Source organism: Bidens hawaiensis, unplaced genomic scaffold (genome assembly GCF_021521415.1).
Source record: "Bidens hawaiensis isolate Kalapana, Puna unplaced genomic scaffold, B.hawaiensis_p1.1 tig00008539_1, whole genome shotgun sequence".
In the NCBI taxonomy this organism is placed as follows: domain Eukaryota; kingdom Viridiplantae; phylum Streptophyta; class Magnoliopsida; order Asterales; family Asteraceae; genus Bidens; species Bidens hawaiensis.
The window spans coordinates 432,675-454,288 of NW_027491612.1; the positions used below are offsets into that span (position 1 = coordinate 432,675).

Consider the following 21,614-nt stretch of genomic DNA (forward strand, 5'->3'; position numbering starts at 1 on the left):
TCACAATCATAGTCATTTAGGGTTTCCATCCATATTATTTGACGCATGTTAAGTTCCTTTTGATCAAAGATATGTTTTAAACTTTTATGATCAGTGTACACGATAAACTTTACTCCATATAGATAGTGTCTCCATAACTTCAAGGCGAATATTATGGCACCTAATTCCAAATCATGAGTTGTATAATTCTTTTCGTGTACTTTTAATTGTCGAGAAGCATAAGCTATTACTTTGTTTTGTTGCATTAGTACACAACCCATACCTGAATGAGATGCATCACTAAATACAACAAAATCTTCTGTACCTTCTGGCAAGGCCAGTATAGGTGCATTAGTAAGCTTTTGTTTAAGTAAGTCAAATGCTTCTTGTTGTTTGGTTCCCCATTCATACTTAACATTCTTCCGAGTTAAAGAAGTTAAGGGAACTGCTATACGGGAGAAATTTTTGATAAATCTTCTATAGTATCCAGCCAAACCTAGAAAAATTCGAACTTCAGTTGGCGATCTAGGAATCTCCCATTTAGCTATCACTTCAATCTTGGCGGGATCTACTTGGATTCCATTTGCATTAATAACATGACAAAGAAATTGTACCTCATGTAACCAAAATTCACACTTAGAAAACTTAGCATACAATTTCTCATTTCGAAGTAGTTCAAGCAAAATCCTGAGACGAACCTTATGATCCTCTTTCGATTTAGAATAAATACGTATATCTTCGATGAATACGATTACAAATTTATCTAAATAGGGCTTACAAATTCTATTCATCATGTCCATGAATGCTGCGGGAGCATTTGTAAGTCCAAATGGCATAACCGTGAATTCAAAATGTCCATATCTGCTTCTAAATGCAGTCTTTGGAATATCTTCTTCTTGGACTTTTAATTGATGATAACCTGAACGTAAATCGATTTTTGAAAAACAACTTGCTCCTTGTAGTTGATCAAACAAATCATAGATTCTTGGGAGCGGGTATTTGTTCTTGATTGTACTTTATTCAACTCACGATAATCGATGCACATTCTCATTGAACCGTCTTTCTTTTTCACAAATAAGATCGGAGCTCCCCAAGGTGAAGAACTCGGTCTTATAAATCCTTTCTCTAACAGTTCATTTAAATGTTTCATTAATTCTTTCATTTCCGTTGGAGCTAGTCTATACGGGAACTTAGCTATTGGAGCGGTTACAGGTACTAAGTCTATTCTAAATTCAACATCACGCTCCGGTGGTATTCCCGGTAATTCTTCTGGGAAAACATCAGGAAATTCTGAGACAATTAATACGTCTTCTAATTTCTTTTCTTTAGGTTCTTCCGTTATATACACCATGAATGCTAAACATCCTTTACGTAGACATTTATTAGCTTTAATCATCGAGATTAAGCTAACATAACCTCCATCTTTGTCTCCGTCTATTTGAATTGCCTTCCCGTTTGCACAAATTTCAATTGCTTTCTTATCACATAAGATACGTGCTTGATTATTAGATAACCAGTCCATACCTAAGACAATATCAAAGCCTGCCAATGTCATGGGTAACAGCTGGACAGGTATGACATGTCCTGCTAATAGAATTTTACCTCTATTCAAAACTTCAGATATTCTAACTTGATTACCGTCGGCCGTTTCTACCATGAGGGATTTGTCTAACTTAACTAAGGTTCGTTTAATAGACTACAAAATTTCTTATCTATAAAACTTTGGTTTGCACCCGAGTCAAACAAAACTCTAGCATAAACATTATTAACGAGAAACGTACCGGTTATAACTTCCGGCATTTCTGCTACCTTCTCGGTGTTGAGCACAAAAACACGTACATTTCCTTTCCTACCTTCATTCTTGGTGCCACTACCACTTGCACCTTCTCCTCCAGTTTTCTTTTTCGGACATTCATTTTGAAAATGTCCCATTTCACCACAACCATAACAAGCAATCTTATTCTTCCAACAATCAGTGGTTGCATGACCCACTTGCTTACAATTGGTACAGGTAAGTGACTGATTGAACCTGCATCTTCCAAAATGTCTCCGGTTACATATCTTACACAAAGGGATTAGTGATTGAGAATTCTTTTTCTCCCCACGATATAGTTTCTTGTTGTCCCTTTCATTATTCTTAAACACAACTTCCTTCTTGAATACATTCTCTTTCTTTTCTTCTTCACGAGTCCTGATCAACCCGTTCATCATATACCCAGCCAACTCCATGGCGGAATCAATAGTTTGAGGTAGAGACGATCTGACCATGTCTCTAATTTCCTTTGGCAAACCCCAGATATAACGAGTGACTTTGTTATTTTCTGGCGTTACCAAGTGTGGTACTATCCTACAATACTCCAAGAACTTAGTGTTGTAGTCCTTGAGGTTTGTCCCAAAAACTCTATGATTTAAAAACTTGATTTGAATTTCATCTTTTCATTCATCGGGCAAAACTTCCTGGTTACAAGATCCTTGAATTCTTCCCAACTCAGCTTGTACATATTTAATCTACCCTTGGCTTGAATAAGGGTATTCCACCATTGTAGAGCTTCGCCTTTGAACGATTGGGAGGAATACTGAATTGCTTCTTCCTTAGAGCACTTACTAATGACATTAATGGCTTCCATTTCTTCAAGCCATCCCAGTGCAGCAATAATACCATCGCTTCCATCAAAATTCTTGTGCTTAAACATCTGGTATGTCTTGTAACTACAACCTTTCTTAGTCTTCTGTTTCTTGGTTTTCTTTTCCTTATAATCACTATCAGCGTTAGAGCTAACATGTTCTTCTTCTTCTTTTTCTTCTTCTTCTTCTCGCTTAAACTTATTGGATTTCTCTTTGCTCGATGTTTCCTTCTTCCTCATAGTCTCGAGCATAGCTGGAAAAGCTTCGGCAATTCCTCTTGCAATCAGTTCTTGCATATCTTCTTTTCTCACAAATTGATTATCAGCAGGAGGGGTAACATTCACTTCCTGATTTTCAACAACTTGGTTCTTGACATTTTTCTTCAGTCTATCTCTCGTGTTCCTTGAGGGTCCACTATTGACTTCAACGTTCGAATTTCCTCTTTTCGACATTCTATAGACGAGAAAATAGGAGGTAACTATTAGTCACTATCTCTAAGAATTCTTCAAAAGCATATATATCTTATCCGTACTTTCATATACTTAAATTGGTTAAAGCCTAAGTACTTTATCAAATACTTAATTCGCTAAAACCGATGGCTCTGATACCAACCTTTCACACCCCCGCCTTAGGGCCTAGGCGTGTGACCCACAGTTGGTACCACTTTTGTCAATTTATCAAAGTTTGCAGCGGAAAATGTTATTCTAAAATATTTACTTTCATAACGTAGGGAATTAAATACCCTTGTTTGTTTTACAAAATTACTTGTTTAAAAACAAGTTTAATATATATGCCTCAATACAAAATTTTGCTGAGCCACCAGCTGTAAACTATGCCTAGTGTTCTTCTATCTTCACTGGCATATCCATCACTATTCCTTACTCCTGGTTACCTGAAAACAGTTTCAAAATACGTCAGCTATATGCTGGTGAATACGCTGACTCAATAAAACATTTTCACAATTCGTAATGACACAACACCAATAGTGTTCAACGACTCAGTGGGTCTCAATCCCATCTCATCGGAACTAAACATACGCACAAACCACATAATCGGACTTCACTCGCCCTAGAGACAGTCACTTGCCTCATGGTCAGTATGTCTGTAGTGTGCCCACTACAGTACATATATGTAAGGATCCAGGCACATGTGTATTTTAGTCTGAGTGTTTAGTACTACCTTGTATCAAAACATTTTAGAGGATTTGAACCAACCCTCATGCAAATATTTCCATAACTCTTTTACATATGGATAACAGTCCATAGTTTTTAAAGAGTAAATATCTTTCAAAATATATAGTACATACACGTATTCACGTCATAAAACATTTCACACTATAAAAAGGTTTGGACGTATTCACCTTTTGTTGATTTCAAGATTTTTCACCAACAGATGTCCGATCTTTATCTCGAACCTATAGTACGAGAATAACATTCTATAAATAACTAGATCTACAATCTAGCTATAGACCTTAAGTCTATTTGCATAACCTTTACCTTGATATTCATTTCATTTTACAAAACATTTATATGCTATGTTTCTTCATCATGGAGAAACGTATATATCAAGTTTCTTCTTTCATAAGTAATATCTTTATAAAAATAAAGAGCAACATTTCATCAATAATCTTATCTTTGAAAGCTTATATTTCACTTACTTACTTGATCAATGTATAGATTATACCCTTGACTAGGGTCTAAGCTATATAAAATAATAATAAAATAATAACTTAAGCAGAATCCCTATCTTACGCGGGTATTTTGATTTGCCTAAGCCTTGTACAAGTAGCACTTCTACTTAAACCGTCAGAACCTTGTTTCAAACTCGCTTAACCACTCGACGGAGCGTCAGAACTTCAATTCATGCACGTTTTACGAGAAATCAGAGTCTCGGAACCTCACGATCGTCGGGAACGCCTCCCTAGGTTATGTGTGTGTAAAGAAAGGTGTTTTTGGGATGAGAATACTTCAAACCCGTAGCCCCCTTTTATAGGCAAAGTTTTGGGGACCATCGCGTAGCGCGACGCCCTTTGCCTTGGGCCGTCGCGTAGCGTGACGCCACAATTCACAAGATCTTGCCACGTGGTTGATCCGGTTAATTAACTGGGTCATCGCGTAGCGCGATACCCCCTTCCTTCTGGACCATCATGTAGCGTGACGCCCCTTTTTCTAAACTCATGGGAAACTGCATCGCGTAGCGCGATGGGTCTGGAAATCACAATTTTTTTATTTTTAGTCCTTGAACTTTAATATCTTGTCACTTCTTGGTCAATCTTCCATAGTTCAAAAATACCAAAGCAGCCCTTATGCGAGCGTGCGAAGTGCCAAGTGCGCCATCAAAATGCCACATTACGCCCATCATCCGTGTGCGTGCGCGTCGGGTGCTTCGCACCCTCCGCTAGGGCTAGTGAGAGTGGTTAGCCCCATAAGAACATTACCATGGAAAACTCCTTCCTTATAAAGTGCTTTTATTTCTTTCCCACCTTCCATGTGGGATGGAGTTTTCTTACTTATTCCCTTAACATAATATGCTTCCTTTTCTTTATCATACCTTTTCCTATTACCTTTCTCATGATTATGTTTGGTCCTTTATCTTTTATAAACTTGTCAAATTTTGACCTTAACTTTGTGGGTGTTACAATATAACTCGGATATCAGGAGCCCTTTCATTAGGTTTCTCTTTGTGTTATGTGAGTGGAGACTTCAATATAAATAAATCGAGCTGTGTTGTGTGCTATCTCAACAAGTCAAATGCTTTTAGAATTGATTTTTTTTCATACCTTCATAATATACTATACTATCTGTAGCATTTAGCATATCTTTTCAAACCAAGTTTAATTAGGAACCTTAAGTCACACGGCCCCTGATCCATTGCTAATGTTAGTAACACATAAGCATAGGAGCAATCAAGTGTAAAGTTGTAAATAAGATCGTGAATGTGTGTATGTATACCTTGGTTTAATAGTCAAAACTGTCATTTTTATATTTTGTAGCTTACCATTTCATGAGAACAAAGAAGAACGAGGACATAGAGGAAAACGTGACAGCTGTCACTTCTGCTTCTACATCTGCTGCTTCAACTGCTACAGTTACTGATTCAATCACATCCCAACCTGTTGTTGTGGAGCCCGCTAAAGTGCGCGAACCGATACCAGTCGATTAGCAACGTGAACTTTTCAAGTGGATACTGGAGGAGAAAAGAAAAATAAAACCAAAGAATGCTGAAGGGAAAATGAAAATCGATGAGGAAAAGGCCGGCCATTTTGAAACAATCCAACCGAGCAAAGTCCATCCCGCCTTTCTGAATTTTAATTCATAGGTTGGTTTTTCTTCATTTAAAGTTTGTACATTTTAGCTTTTGTTTGGGATTATGTTGGGATATCAACGCTCAATTAAGTCTATCAAACATTTGGCATGATGGTATCCTAACCTTGTAGGTGATAACCTATATCAACTTATTTATGCATACAGAAAAATGCTAATCAAATAACATATAGTAATAGTCTAACAGATGGCTCAAGCCCAAGTATAACTTGAGTTTGATTATAAAGCTTAAAACTACACTTGGGCTTTGATTTTGATTACTGTTAGTTAATGCTTGGTAAATTTGTGATGTGTGTGATTTAGCTCCATGTAATTTAATTTTGCTATTTGATGATCTAAAGCTTGCTCAAGTTAAAATTTGATTTTTGATACCCGTTTGTGCATCTACTGTACATGTTTTCATTCATTTGGCTTTCACTTCATCGACTTTTACAACCATAGCTAATGTTATCATGTTTGACTCGGGTTGACGTGTTGCATTAAACTAGATCAAGTGTTTATGTAGAGCACAATATGCATCTGAGTGTGAGAGTTTATGAAGTGGTGCATGTTTATTACTAGCCATCATGAAATCTTGTATACCATTTCATCATTAGTTAAAAACTTTTAACTTTTTTTAAATCGCATACACCAATATGCCTTGTAATATACTAATATAGCGTCTGTTTTTCAACATTAATATAGCATCTGTTTTTCAACATGGTTCTGTATGCATTTTCTCATGATTTGACCTTCTTTGTTGTTCAGAGAATACTCATGTTTTCATGAGATTATTTTCCATTATTTCACCTTTTTGCCCTTTTGAGAATTACCCTATTTTGATGGCATTTTTATACTAAAAACATGCTAAACATCCATTTGCTCTACTCTTGATTTTTGTTTTACCTTATCTCGCTAACGTAAGTGTCATTTGTCATAAATATAGATCTTAGCTCAATTAAGTGAAAAACAAATATTGGCCTAAGAGGTGTTGGTAGGTCAGCAAGACCCAGCTTAAACTTAATTAAAATATACACATTTTGACCCAACAAGTGTAAATAACATACCTTAGGTCCTGTTCATTTCAAGGATTTGGAAGGAATTCTAAGGAATAGGATTTTAAATCACATGACTTGATATGTTCGTTTCATTAAATGAAAGAATGGGAATGAAAACTAAATCTCATCAAATACCACATTTCATGGGATTTTAAAATCCCACCTACTTTATAAGAATTGTTATGAAAAATAAAGGATTGTTTTATTAACCCTAATCACTATGGGTGGCAAATGGGTTGGGTTGGGTCGAAACGGGTTAGGGTCAAAAGTTTCAGGTCAAGACGGGTCCGGGTTGGAATGGGTCAAGGTCGGAACAGGTCAAAACAGGTTTCGGGTCGGGTTTTTTTTTTTTTTTTTGAAGAACGAGGGCAAAGGCGGAAACGTTTTAGGTTTTTTACATTTTTCGTTTTTGATTTATATTTTGAGTTATGATTTTTTTATTAATTTTTTTGAATTTTTTTTTTTTTGAGGGAACCCCTCCAAAAAATATTCAAAAAAATAAATAAATAAATCATAACTCAAAATATAAATCAAAAACGAAAAATGTAAAAAAACTAAAACGTTTGCTTCGTTGTCCTCGTTCTTCAAAAAAAAAACCCGAGAATGAAGAAGATTTCAATTCCAATACATATTAACTAACCAAACACATGATATGGAATCTCAAACATTCCATTCCATTTGAATTCCAATTCCAATTCCAATTCCAATTCCAATTCCAAATCCTTTAAAAAAAATCCGTGAAACGAACGCCCTTAGGTTAACCAACTATATTGTTAAATCGGTTAAGGTATTAGGTATTTGGGTCCACAGCAAGTCTTAGTAAATGGCCCAAAAAGTTTAAAAGTGTTAGTTTTTATATAAGTTTTAAATATTAAAAAAAGTAATAGAAAAGGTGCAATAAAACCAGAATCAAATCTCTCTCAACGGTATGTGAAATTTGGTGATGATCCATTGATGCAGTTGATGCTGATACTAGTTTTGAACTATCACTATAGTATTAAGTGGGACTTATCGTTCATCTTCATGTTCGTTCGTTTAAACTTAAATGACCACTTCACAAATGGCTCTTATACAGTTTCTCTAATAATCGTTGACGAAATACAACTTGTGTTGTGATAACTTTTTTGTTTTAGAAAAATGTTCTTTACTCATACCGAAAAAGAAATGATTTAACAACCACCCGCCCATTTATAACTGGAAACTACACCAATCCTCCCATGACACCCACCCAAACGGATCTATTACTAACCCAAAGAAACCCAAGCCCTTTTACATCTTCAACCAAACTTGCTAAATGGATTGAGACCCCCTCTAAACACCAAAGCATTCTTCCTTTATCTTCATTAACTCCAAATAGCAGCCAATAGAGATAAGGCCAAATATCTTCTATATAAACATGCATCATCCTCCTGTCTGTATAAAAGGAGAAGAATTTAGTTAGGGGGGTAACACATCATTACTCATCACATGAATATACTCGGCCATTCTTGTTAGAGCATAATCGTCCCCTTTTGTTTGTATTAACTTCATACTACTCTTGTGTTAGCATTCCATTTGATAACACTTGTCATCCGGTCATTAAATAGAGCAAAACTTTGAAATCGCATCAATATTGTTGTTGATTCAACTAGAGTTCTAACATACACCATTGGGAAATCAAGCTCCACATCGTTTGGGCCAAGCTACAGCTAACACATCTTCAAGCGACACTTTAAACTCCCCACAAATAGGGCATAATACCGAATCAACGGGAATGTATTTAATCGCCAAAGAGACACGTGTTGGTAGCCGATCGAGCAAAGTTCACCACGCCACAACCCCAACTTTCTTAGGGACCCAGTGTTTTCATTCAAAAGCATAGTCCGGAATTGTCACTGAGTTCTCTATCAACCTATTCTTCAATTCTATAGTCTTAAGAGAAATTGCTTCATTGTGTGTTTGGGAATAAGTTTCTAATTTCTAGATTTAAGAGCAGTTAATGTGAAAAATAAATCGATAAATATCATAAAATACCAACATGCTTGCTGTTTTTTTTTATAAAAGTCCTTCAAAAACTTTTTGCACATAAAAGTCCATATACATACTAATGTTGATATAATAAAAAAGGGATTTATTTATTATTATATATGTATTATTTAAGAGTTAATTATGGGCTTGGTTTTGGGCTTAAACCATGCCATAAATATAAATACTAAGATCTCATTCCATAACACCATAATTACACCTCAAAACACACACACACTTAAGCTCTCATCTCTTTTATAGATCAATCAAATAAAATCAAATAATCGCTAACGATACTGTTGGAAATTTCATGTTTCTTGTAACCTAATATAAAGTAAAATAGTCAAATTTATAACAAAAATTATGTTTCAAATACATACTACGTCACCAGAATAAAAATAAATACATCTATCACGCCCCACCCGTGTGTCATGAGTCATGACATCCCTCTTTTCTTTGATGACCCTATTAGATATGTTAGATACACCGTATACAAACAAACACGTACGTACATAAGCCAAAATGTACATATTCTCTTATCTCGTATGTGAATCAGTACCTTACTTTTCTAGTATTCTCTTTTATATTCTGTGTTACTTGTTATACAAGAAAATTTATTCACATGTGCTATAGTTGCATCCTTCACAAGCAATTTTGCAATGTAAACGTGCCCAGAGCGCCAAAAGTTGGTGAAACATGGCTTACAATTCCATCCGCATTAGTAGCTGCCCACTGCTTGATGCGTTAGTTGTAACAAACTGCGAAAACATGCCACCCACAATGAGAAAAGCACACTTTATAAAAAAGATAATAGAAGCTGTCACTTTAGAAAAATATATAGTTTTTTCTTTTTTCTAATAATTGGATTTAGGATGTTATGTGATTGGCCCGTTTTACTTCTGTGTATGTGTGTGTGTGTCCAAAATTCTACATAGCATAATGGTTTAAGTACAAACCTCAAAGCCCCCCTTTTTATACAATTCCTGGCCCGGCTTGTTGTCTGTGGTTACATGAACATATAGTTTCTTCATACCTATTCGCATTATAAGAAAACAAGTGCATGTTACAATCCAAAAATATCATGTAGACACATGACAAGTTAAAACAGGTCAAGCTGGTTATACCTGATAATTTGTTTTGTCCGTAGCTGAAAACGAGCCGAGCCGAGCCAGGCCAGGTTAGGCTCATAAAAAGTGTGAGACAACATTTTTAACTTTTTATTTTTTAAAACCCCTCTTTTACACATTGATAACTTGATATATAAAAGAAAAAATAAATAAATAAATTTTTAACATAAACGTAATGCAAAATAGTGTTGGTGTATTATTTTTATTTTTTCCACTTTTTTAATGTATCTGTATACATTAAAATTAGGGGTTTAACTTAAATGAGACAAACAAGCAAGCCACAAGCCAAACCGACCATGGTTCGGCCTCAGCTCGTCTCTGCTACAAACGAGCTTTGTGAACAGCCCTATAACCCCTATTTATGCAGGTCAGAATGGGATTTGATCATTTGACTATTGTAATCCATATTTTATTTAAAAATAAAAAATAAAATAAAATAAAACCTATCGTTTCAAATGTAATTAAAAATAGAGTAAAGTGCCAAAGTCGTCACTGTGGTTTGATCAATTATGCGACTTTCGTCCAAAAAGTTTTCTTTTTGCAACTGGACCATCGAGGTTTCTTATTTCTTGCCAATTACGTCCAAATCATTAACTCAGTCTATTTTTGTTGTTAACTCAAGGGATATATGTCTTTTTACCTACTTCATTTTCTTTTACTATTACATAATAATAATAATAATAATAATTACTATTATTAAAATTAAAATAAAAACCCTCCACCTCCAAAACCTAACCAGATCGTCTCTCAATACTCCTGTCTCTCCACACCACCGGAAAACCGACCTTCACACCACCACCACCACTGGAGAACCGACCTTCATCGTCGATTCCTGCCTCATGTCAAATCCGGACCAGCATCGACCCGTCGCCGCGCAACACCATCATCACCATCTTCACGCGTCATTGCCGCCTAATACCAACCATCACGGTCTTCCCCCCCATTGTACTTTCCGGCGACCATTACAAGCATCGCCGCCCAACACCACCGTAACTTGCTGCCCACGACCGTGAAGATCAGTTCTTGATTTTGAAGGCGGTGGTCTAATTTTGGGGTTTTGAATTAGGGATTTTTCTTAATTCGGTCAGTAAAACTAACAATCGGCGACGACGACAACATAATAGTTCTAAATCAAGCATAGCAAATTCTAAACCAGTCTTTGGTCGACACACCAGTCTGTTCGGACGGTCAACACGGTGGCGCAACTTATTGATTCCGCTAATTTTGTTCTCGCCTACACGGGTTTTGAATCAAAGTGTGAAGTCAAGTCTGAAATCGAAGAGTGAAGTATCGAGTTGGAGACTACAGTGTTGTTCTAGTCGAATTTAGGGTTTTCCATGATTCCATCGATAACAGGGGTTTCTGGAGATGAGATGAGATGGGTTTGGGAATATGATTAAAGAAATGAACAACATAATAGATAAACAAACTGAAAGGTCAATTTTGCCCCCTGAGTTAACGATAAAATACACAGAGTTAACGATTTGGATGTAATTCGCAGGAAATGAGAAACCTCGATGGCCCAGTTGCAAAAAAGAAACTTTTTGGACGAAAATAGCATAATTGACCAAACCATAATGACGATTTTGGCACTTTACTCTTAAAAATATATTACTTCAGTAATAACCAAACCTTTTGGTAGGACTTACGCATTAACAACACAAAATTAACTGACTTTCAACATGTTTGACCCGTTTAACTCGTTTTCTTATAAAGTATTGTCTTAGATTATAAACTATAGAGATAAAAACACAAATAATAGTAGAAATGATGTTATAAAACTAACCTGCAGAGGCTGCAATGTGAGTGGCTAGCCCTAACATGTTAATTGCAATTCCACGACGGCGGGCATATTTAGCGACAACAACGTTTGAAATGTAGGCATACTTATGTGCGTCAAAAGGTTGTTTACTTGCCAAAACACATGACTGGTTCTTTATCTCCTTTAATCAACACACAATAATACAGCATTAGATCAACAATAGCAATAACAGTAAAAGGAAGGCAAGGCTAAATATGATTGAATTGCATCACATGTTTATTCATAACAATAATTTAATCTCTTAAAAAATACAATTTAAGATGATTTATGCAGACAGTCAAACACTTTTGTACATCAAAAGTCAAAATTCGACTTTTATGTTTTTTTGTTCAGCCTTGCTATTTTAGGCCAACATATACAATGTTTGAGATGTTAAGGAGACATTGCAAGATCTCACTGTAAAGTGTAAACTAAACCACATTTACCCCAGGATATGTTTCTCCTTGCAAATATTGACGGATGCTCAAATCCATAGTTCCAACTACACTGTTTAAGACGGTTCTTTTCATATTTTTCACTTCCTTCTTAACCTGCAAAGTCACAAAAAAAAAGAAAAAATAGTAAAAACCTATATATGTATAATTGTATATAGACACACAAACATCAACTGAGACTTACAGCAACAAAACAGAAACACTGCAACAAGTTCCCATCTTGTCCTGAGCATCTTTTCTTCAAAGCTTTGAACTCCTGCCCAACCAATCAACAACCATTCATAGTTATAGGGATTTCAAAACAAACCATTCACATTTTCAACATCTCTTTGAGCTTTTAAAGACTAAATATCAGTTAAGATATGACATTCAGGAACTTTTTCAGCATTCGAATAGACATAAGATATGAATCATCGGGCAATATGAGATTTCATTAAGTAGCTAATGCGCATTCCCTTTCAGTATTATGGTTTCATCTAATTGTTACTTTTTTATGTCTTTTTAGCATATCAAATAAGTATTTTTGGTCTTAATTTGTTACCTGATCAGCATACTTCATCTTAAAAGTTTCAGCATGCCTGAAATTACAAAATGAACATGTCAAGATCAACCAAATAAATTTCAGTTTATATGTGCACTATTTCTGATTAAAGTATGTAAATATTACTAACTGACCGCTTGTAGGCTGAGGCTTCCCAATGGGCTTCTGCGCGCAACCATGCTGCCATCTGTCACATAAAACTTTTTTAAAATTAACTCAAAAGAAAGAGACTATGTTTACTAGGAGTGTAAACGAGCCAAGTTTCATTTCGAGCTATATTTGTAAAGCTCCAGCTCAGCTCGTTAATAGTTTTTCAAGCTCAAAGTCGGCTCGTTCACACCCATGCATATTAGGTTATAACAAGTGAAAAAAGGTTAGAGAGCAACCCAATATTCCTCATTCAATATTGCCAAACGAGCAATGTAATGACCAAAGCTACACATCATGTCAGTGTCTTCCTCATCACTGAGTTGTAACCGATGGAAGACCAACTCGTCATCATTACTTGGGACGTCGAATGCTTTGAGTGTTATCCCAATGTGTCTCGAGGGTTCTACATCGCGAGTATGAAATTGGGAAATTTTCTCTGAAACGATTAGAACCAAATATTAATGTGTATATATATAGATAAAAAAGTTAGATGAGAAATGAGAAGACGCGTACCTAAAGAGGTTTATGATGACAAAAGAATGTTGTTTCGTGATTCGGTTACTGGAAACCGAAATTTTGAAATGTGGAATTAAGCTTCCATGTAATAATAAGTCCATATATTTATTTGTTACAATTACAAGCGGTAATCAACTTGAAGAAACGACAGCAAAGAAAGAAAGAAAGCATGTTTCCAACTTAATCACTGACAACAAAAATGAAGAAATAAGTGTAATAATTAAATTAAAGCAATAACATTAAAAACCAAACCATAGAATTTTGAGGGCAAATAGTAAGAACCCTAATTCCATCCAACTTGGGTTAAACAAGAACGATGAATGGGATTTTGATAAACCGATGACGAACCTGAAGAAGAAGATCCACCACCAACAATAACAACAACAAAAGCTCAGAAATAAATATTTGGATTGGACCCAAATTGTAAAAGGAAAATCCCAAATATTTGAATTCAACTTTTTACCCTAAATTTAATAAATATTTGGATTCAACTTTAATATTTCTAAAAATGGTAACCCTTAAACCATTTATTAGGAAATCTAACGCGTCTTTGATGACATGTTAGCATAACACATCGTCAAAGACGCGTTGGATTTCCTAACACCTGGTTAAAGACGCTAACATGTCGTCAAATACGCGTTAGATTTCCCAACACATGGTTAAAGATAAGTTAGGCATCCAAACACGTAGTCCAAGATATGTTAGCATCAAACGCGTAGTCGAAGATATGTTAGCTTTTTTGTTTGTTTTTTTAATATTATCTTTTTATAACTAGTTTTACTTATATTTTTTTTCTTTTATAACTTTTAATATATAAAATTTTATATTATTTCGAATATGACGACGAGAAATGTTTACTTTTATTTACGGACTGACATAAATTTTATTTAAAATCGAGCGGTGTCAAATTTTATTGAATGTTTCGATATTGATTTGACACGGCTTGAGTTTGAGTTAGTTTATGTCGGTCAGTAGATAAAAGTAAGCATGTCTCGTCGGTATATTCGAAATAATATAAAACTTTTATATATTAAAAGTTATAAAAGAAAAACAAATATAAGTTAAACTAGTTATAAAAATATAATATTAAAAAAACAAACAAAAAAGCTAACATATCTTCGACTATGCGTTTGATGCTAGCATATCATTGACTACGTGTTAAGAAGCCTAACTCATCTTTAACCATGTGTTAGGAAATCTAACGTGCCTTTACGACGTGTTAGCGTCTTTAACCATGTGTTAGGAAATCCAACACGTCTTTGACGACGTGTTATGCTAACATATCGTCAAAGACGCGTTAGATTTCCTAATACATGGTCAAAAATAAGTTAGAGAGGACCATTTTTAAAAATATTAAGTTTAGGAAACAAAGTTTGAATCTCATTTTATAGATTGATCAATTTTGAGGATTTTCCAATTATAAAACAATACCCCAACCCAGTTTTGACTCTTTCTACACAATAATAATTTATCAATCACGTGTGAATGATGCAGCTTTTTTTTTCTTTTTTGTTGATTTGGATCTCCACAAACCCAAAACTTGTATTACCAATTTACCATTATGGTTTTTGCTAAATACATAAATGGGATTTCAATAAACATGTTTGCGAATAAATGTTTGATGATTTTATAATCTTTTATTATTATTATTATTGTATTCAAATTGACACTTTGCATCGAAGCCATGCAATTAGTTTCTTAGTATATTTTCATCATTTAGGAACCATAAACATGGAGTGTTGTACTCAATATATGGTATTAGTAAGCTATAACTACTGAAGAGATTATCTTTGAGATGGGCTCGTCGAGTGACAAGAGAAATAGACCTAATAGCAAAAAAAGGCTCAAAGTAAATGTGGTTAAAGAAAGAAAGCCCAAAAGACTTCTCAAAATAACTAAACGAAATCAAAGGTCCTGGAAGGATTAAAGACTTGTCCAATAAATCTAAACAAGTGGAAGCGTCAACCCGAAAGAAAGGATTAGAACAACACATGTGTCAAGCCATGTTGCTAGAATGGATGGGGCCTAAGTAAAAGAGGAATGGCCCAAGAGAAAGCTTCTAGGTCAAGAACGACATATAATACTTCTATGGATATTCTTTTTGTATCAAAGATACCCCCGACTATATAAAAAGTGCGAATATTTCATTTGTATTCACTTAATTCCCACATGAAGAATAAATAATCAACCACCTAGTCAATCGGAGATTAAGGTGGATCACACAAGAGGCTACAATAGAGATAGGATAGAGACTTGTTACGAGTCCATTATACCTGTCATAAATAACGAGCACAATGGACTGAGGAGACTTGTAGAGCCTACATTGAGATCGGGTTTCCAAGGTAGCCCATGAAGAAAGCAAAGGTGAATAAGATTGAATGAAGCCCAATAAAAGTCTAGCAAGGGAGGCCCAACAGTAAACGAGGGCCCAAACCAAGTGTGACTAAAGGAGACATACCCAATAATGGTCCAATAAGGAGAACGCAACGAGAAAATGTTAACATGCAACTAGATGAACTAAATACCTAAAGACAAACCCAATAATGGTCCAGTTCAGGTATGTAACCAACGAATCAAATAAGAACGATGAAGCTTGTGAAGCTTAATTTGTGGATGTGAAAAAACTTTCAAAATCGTTGAAGCGTATGAAGATTAATCAAAGGAAGAACTGGATCAGGCATAACTTCGTAGACCATGTTACGCGATGTAGATGCAACAGTTATCAAGTTTCCACACAGAATTATGGACTGTACGAGTATGGGCCCCAAATTTGGTCGGCTTGCATTCAGTTTGGCAGGTATGGTGGAGATGATAGTAATGAAGATCACATAACCAAAGTGAATGTGTCGGGACTTGCATAGGCCATTTAAATACCTTGATTGACCCATTTGTAATTAATATGATTTCAGATCGGGACGGGTCATACCCGTTGCACGATCCTAACCACGGGGCCACCAACCCCTTGACATCTACACAACACAACGTATCTAACTTTTATAGTATGACACTTTTTTAAGTGTTTTAATTCATCATTTCAAAATTGATTTCGTGTATTATTATTATTATTATTATTTTATATATATATCAAAAACCAAAATTTTCCTTATTCACAGAAGTGTTTGGTACAGAGAATGGAATTGTAGAGAAATGGAATAGAGAAATGGAATTGTAGAGAAAGGGAATTGGTCTGGAGAATGAGAATTGACTGTTCTGTTTGGTAGTACAGAGATTTCAGTAGAGAAATATAGCTGAGAATCATTTCTCTTGTTTGGTACATAGAAAATAAACAGAGAATTATATCAACTTTATCATTAGCACAAGTATTTTTTTCATAACAAATATTTATTAAAAAATAAAAAACATATAAAAAGATGCATAAATTCCAACCAAAATATGCATTGATCAAACCAATTCACATACAAAACATAGTTTTTAAGCAAAAAACAGCAACCATAGTTAAAACCAATTCACATACAAAACAAACTTCAACCATACACAACTATCCCATTTAACCATCGGTATACAACTCGACCATCTCAATTTTCTCTTCTATTGTCAACGCAAGAAAAGAACGTCCTAGATCCACATCTTTACCAATCAAATGAGCTGCTTTGTACCGTTTTTTCGTAGTGATACCTGGTAAAGCTTTCAACTCATCACTAACCTTTTCATAGATTTCACGAGCCTCCATACCTTCTTTGCTAAGTTGTTCACCCACCATCTCCCCAAATCGAAGCAAAACTTCCTTGATATCTTTGCAAGACTCTCGATATATCTCATCTGCATCCGTGCTTCTACCTCTTTTGCGCTTGCTTGTTACACTTCCTGTTTGTCCTTCAGATCTATCAACATTTGGAACGGCTTCATCAACAAAATCAAAGTCTTCAATATCAACAGGTGAGCTTTTTTGCGTCTCTTGAACAACATCTTCTTCTCCAAGGTCAACTGCTTTACTACCAGTAGCTCTATCCTTACCGATTATGGTACACAATTTGTCATAGAAAGGAAATGACTTGTCACGAAAATTCACAGCACCTTTGTGAGACTACAAGACAATTACAAATAAATTAGACTAAAATTTTAAAATCTAAAAAACATATTTTTTAGAAGATACCTTCACGTATTCATTCTAAACACTATCATCGGCAATAATACAACATTTTTGTTCATCCCAACCAAACCCACTTGTATGCACCATATCATATACAATGCTAAAGTGTGTCTTCCATGTCTTCATCCTAGACTTTATACGTGGTTCTACTTTGAGGCCAGAGTTAGGAAGACTTACATCTAGCAATTGTTGAACACCATTTAAATAACCTGGTTTGAATCCATTGTCAGCACCAGCATACTTTCCGGATGCATGTATCTCCATTAATGCATCAATTAGCTTTGCATCTTCATCATTTGTCCAGGTATGCTTGCTCCGAGTAACTCCTCTCACTATATTTGAATCTGACATGTCTACGTACAAATGCATAATTATACAATTAAAAATCATAATTCATGTAACTACAAATACAAATATAACAAGAAACATTAATAAGAAACAAATAAAGTGCATAAATAAACATTAATAAGAAACATCCTTGGTTCTACAAATAAAAAGTACATAATTGTCAAACATAATTAAGAAACATTGTTGGCACGCTGCGCACGCATCGCAGTCCAACTATTAAACATTTCATTAGCAAGAAGGTCTCTACGATCGGTCCATTCTTGTGAGGGCTCGATCATAGAAATAACATTGTCATGGTCATTTGCAGGTTGTGTGTGATTTACTGGGATTTCATTATCAAGAGGGTCTTCACTCATTGTTGTTCGTATGAAATTGTGCAATAAACAACAAGCAATGATGATACGTGGCATGGACTCTATGGGATGATATGAGTTATCACGCAAAATAGCCCATCTATCTTTAATCATTCCGAAACATCTTTCTATAACATTCCTGGCCGATGAATGTCTCATATTAAAGAACTCCTTAGCATTCGTAGGAGGACGAGACCAATCGTTAAGATGATAACGTTGACCTCGATATGGAGTTAAAAATCCTTCACCATTTGTATAACCGGCATCACAAAGGTAGTATGTTCCTACAATTAACCATAAACTCTATGTTAATTATCATACTTAAATCTATGTATATTCTTTGAAAATTGCCTATCACATACCCGGAGTTATTTTAAGACCATTGGGTCTACTGATTGCATCACGCAAAACTCTACTATCAGCTGCAGAACCCTCCCATCCCGCTAAGACATACGTAAATAAAAGGTCTCTCGTACATACTCCGAGTACGTTAGTACAAATCTGCCCTTTTCTTGTCCTATATGGTTTTCTATCAATAGCAGGGACTTTAACTTTAGGGGGTGTTTGGTACAGAGAATTGGGGGTGAGAAATGGAAATGGAAACAATTCTCTTGTTTGTTTACGAAAGAAAGATGTGAGAAATGGAAATAAACCATTTCCATTTCCCTGATTTATTTTCTCTAAAAAAAGCGGAGAAATGGTTTCATTTCTCACTTCCATTCTCTTCCTTTTCACTTCTATCACCATCCTCTAATCTCTATCTAATTACCCACCCACGCACACCACCACCATCCTCGCTTGATTTCTGCCCGAACCAGGTATGATTTTTGTTTCCCTATTCCTATTCCTATTCCCTATCCTCGTAGATTTTCTGTTTCCCGACTTCTAGTCTTCGTGTTCTATTAAGAAACCTTCTGATTCGTCACAGTAATCAATTGATTGTTTGATTCACATGTTGCAGACTGGATTATGTATTGTTAATTTCAATTGGGTTGAGTTTTGCCCTAATTTTGATGAATTTTGTAATTGTTATTGAGATTACAGTGCTTAATTTCTAGGGTTTTGTGTTAGGGGTTGCACGCGCACCGAACCGATAGAATTGTTCGTGAATTGTTTGACGGGAAGTTCGTTTATTTGACATAAACTTAAATTTGTGTTCATTAATTAAACAAACAAACAAAAACGCGTGTTTCGGTCGTTCATCGTTCACTTATTTATGCTCGTTTACATAGTGATAAAAATAATTAAATGTTATTTGTATTTTATAAATTATATCATCCTAATATCTAATTAAATATTGTTTGTTTGTGTCCGTTTACGTTTATTTGTGTTTGTTTACGTTTGTTCACATACGTTCTTTTGTGTTTGTTCAAATATTTCCATTTATGTTTGTCAACAGTTCGTTAAGATTTTAAACGAACAAACAAAAACGTGTGTTTCGGTCGTTCACTGAATCACTTATTTATGCTTGTTTACATATTTATAAAAATAATTAAATGTTATTTGTATTTTACAAATTATATCACCCTAATGCCTGATGTCTAATTAAATATTGTTTGTTTGTTTGTGTCTGTTTACGTTTATTTATATATGTTCCTTTGTGTTTGTTCAAATATTTTCATTTATGTCAACAGTTCGTTAAGATTTTAAACGAACAAATATAAACGAACGCGAACATGTTCATTTTTTTAAACGAACGAGCATGAACACGTATATTTGTCCGGTTAACTGTTCGTGTTGGTGTTTGCTTAAAGTTAAATGAACAGACACAAACAAATGAACATGCCCTTGTATGCGTTCGTTCGGTTCGTTTACAGGCCTACGCATGAAGGCTAATAAATGAACACTAGCATTGTAGTTCCGTCTGGTCACAGGTTGTAGCTAGGATATTCTTATTATGAGGTGTTAGAACATTACAGGTGCATATGATCATTATATAGACAAATATATGGTGTTGGAAATATGGTAACCATCCTCAGTCTCATACTGAGTCAAGGACCGAACCAAAACCGAACACTCGTTTAAGCACTTTAATTACCTTTTAAGCAACCATATTGCATCAAACACTTTAGATCTGAGTTTTTCTTCAAATTTTAGTCATTATATGGTTGATATGGAAGTGTAGAACAAACCTTGGCTTGAACCCAAGTTTCGGATAAAAACCGAGTAAAACCGAACGCTTGTTTTAGCAAGTTTGTTAATGTTAAACCATCAAAAGTTCAACTTATCTTTTTTAGTTATGTTTTATTTTATATTACTCATGTTACTTAAGATTTTGGAAGTGTTAGAACAAATCTTGGCTTAAACCAAGTTTCGGGTAAAAACCGAGTAAAAGTCGAACTACTCGTTTAAACGAGCTAGTCACCGTTCAAACCACCAAAAATCTTTCCAAACCTTTTTAACTCATGTTGCACTTTATATTATTTATATTTCTAAGATTTTGGTGTGTTGGAACCAAACTTGGTTTTATACCAAGATCGGGTCGACTTACACTCGCTTAAATCCGGGTTTGGGTGTTTAATTGATGAAAATGCTCAAACTTGTTTAAGCTACTAATTTTATTGAAGTCATTCATATATTTAAAATGTTTGGTAAGTTGGATGTGGATTTGCTACTTTATCAAGTCCCGAACCGACTAAACTGAACAAATCTTAAAAGTTGGATCATGATGCTTACATTAGCGGGATCGTGCATATTAGCACTAAATCAACTCCCCTATGTGAAACTTAATAAAGGTTGAGTAAAACTAAACATCAAAGACCCGGTTTCATGTAAAACCCATTTTATGTTATACTTAATTTATTTAACCGCATTATAAAATATAACTTAAACTCCCGAAAACCCAAGGCTTGTATTTATGCACTTTTATGTCATTTATATTCCATCTTCAAGACTCAATATAAACTCAAGATCTTTCAATCTAGGACACGCACGTTAAAGCGTCGGCTCGCTTTCTTGAAGATTATTATTATTCTAAGTTTTCTTCATCGACATCACTATTTTCCAAGCGAGTAATTTCATCCCCGTTTTCGCTTTTGTATTTTGGGGGTAGCTTGCATACTTACTCAAACAAAATGATTTATGGATCCTAAAACCGCAAACTCTAGTTTATGTGTTACTTAGAATAATTGCTCGATTGTTGTGGTATATGCCTCATATGATTAATTATTAAATGTTTATTGCTTTTGTTGGTTGGCCTCATCCTCATCCTCAATAAGTATGATCATACGCTCATCCTTGGAAT

General features: G+C 35.0%; 1 protein-coding gene and 1 pseudogene across 2 annotated transcripts; both read right to left on the minus strand.

Annotated features, from left to right (window-relative positions):
• Positions 1 to 9,604: 9,604 nt before the first annotated feature.
• On the minus strand, positions 9,605 to 13,378 carry LOC143529391 (GCN5-related N-acetyltransferase 6, chloroplastic-like). The gene is made up of 8 exons (XM_077025201.1): positions 13,279 to 13,378; positions 13,027 to 13,079; positions 12,893 to 12,929; positions 12,536 to 12,607; positions 12,343 to 12,447; positions 11,882 to 12,038; positions 9,925 to 10,001; positions 9,605 to 9,726 (listed from the first exon to the last, which is right to left on the minus strand). The coding sequence occupies exons 1-8, from the start codon at positions 13,336 to 13,338 to the stop codon at positions 9,670 to 9,672; spliced, it is 618 nt and encodes a 205-aa protein (XP_076881316.1). The 5' UTR covers positions 13,339 to 13,378; the 3' UTR covers positions 9,605 to 9,669.
• Positions 13,379 to 17,057: 3,679 nt separating this feature from the next.
• LOC143529390 (uncharacterized) lies at positions 17,058 to 18,091 on the minus strand (annotated as a pseudogene). Its single transcript, XR_013134647.1, has 2 exons — positions 17,673 to 18,091; positions 17,058 to 17,603 (listed from the first exon to the last, which is right to left on the minus strand). The product of XR_013134647.1 is annotated as an uncharacterized LOC143529390 (transcript).
• Positions 18,092 to 21,614: the final 3,523 nt, after the last annotated feature.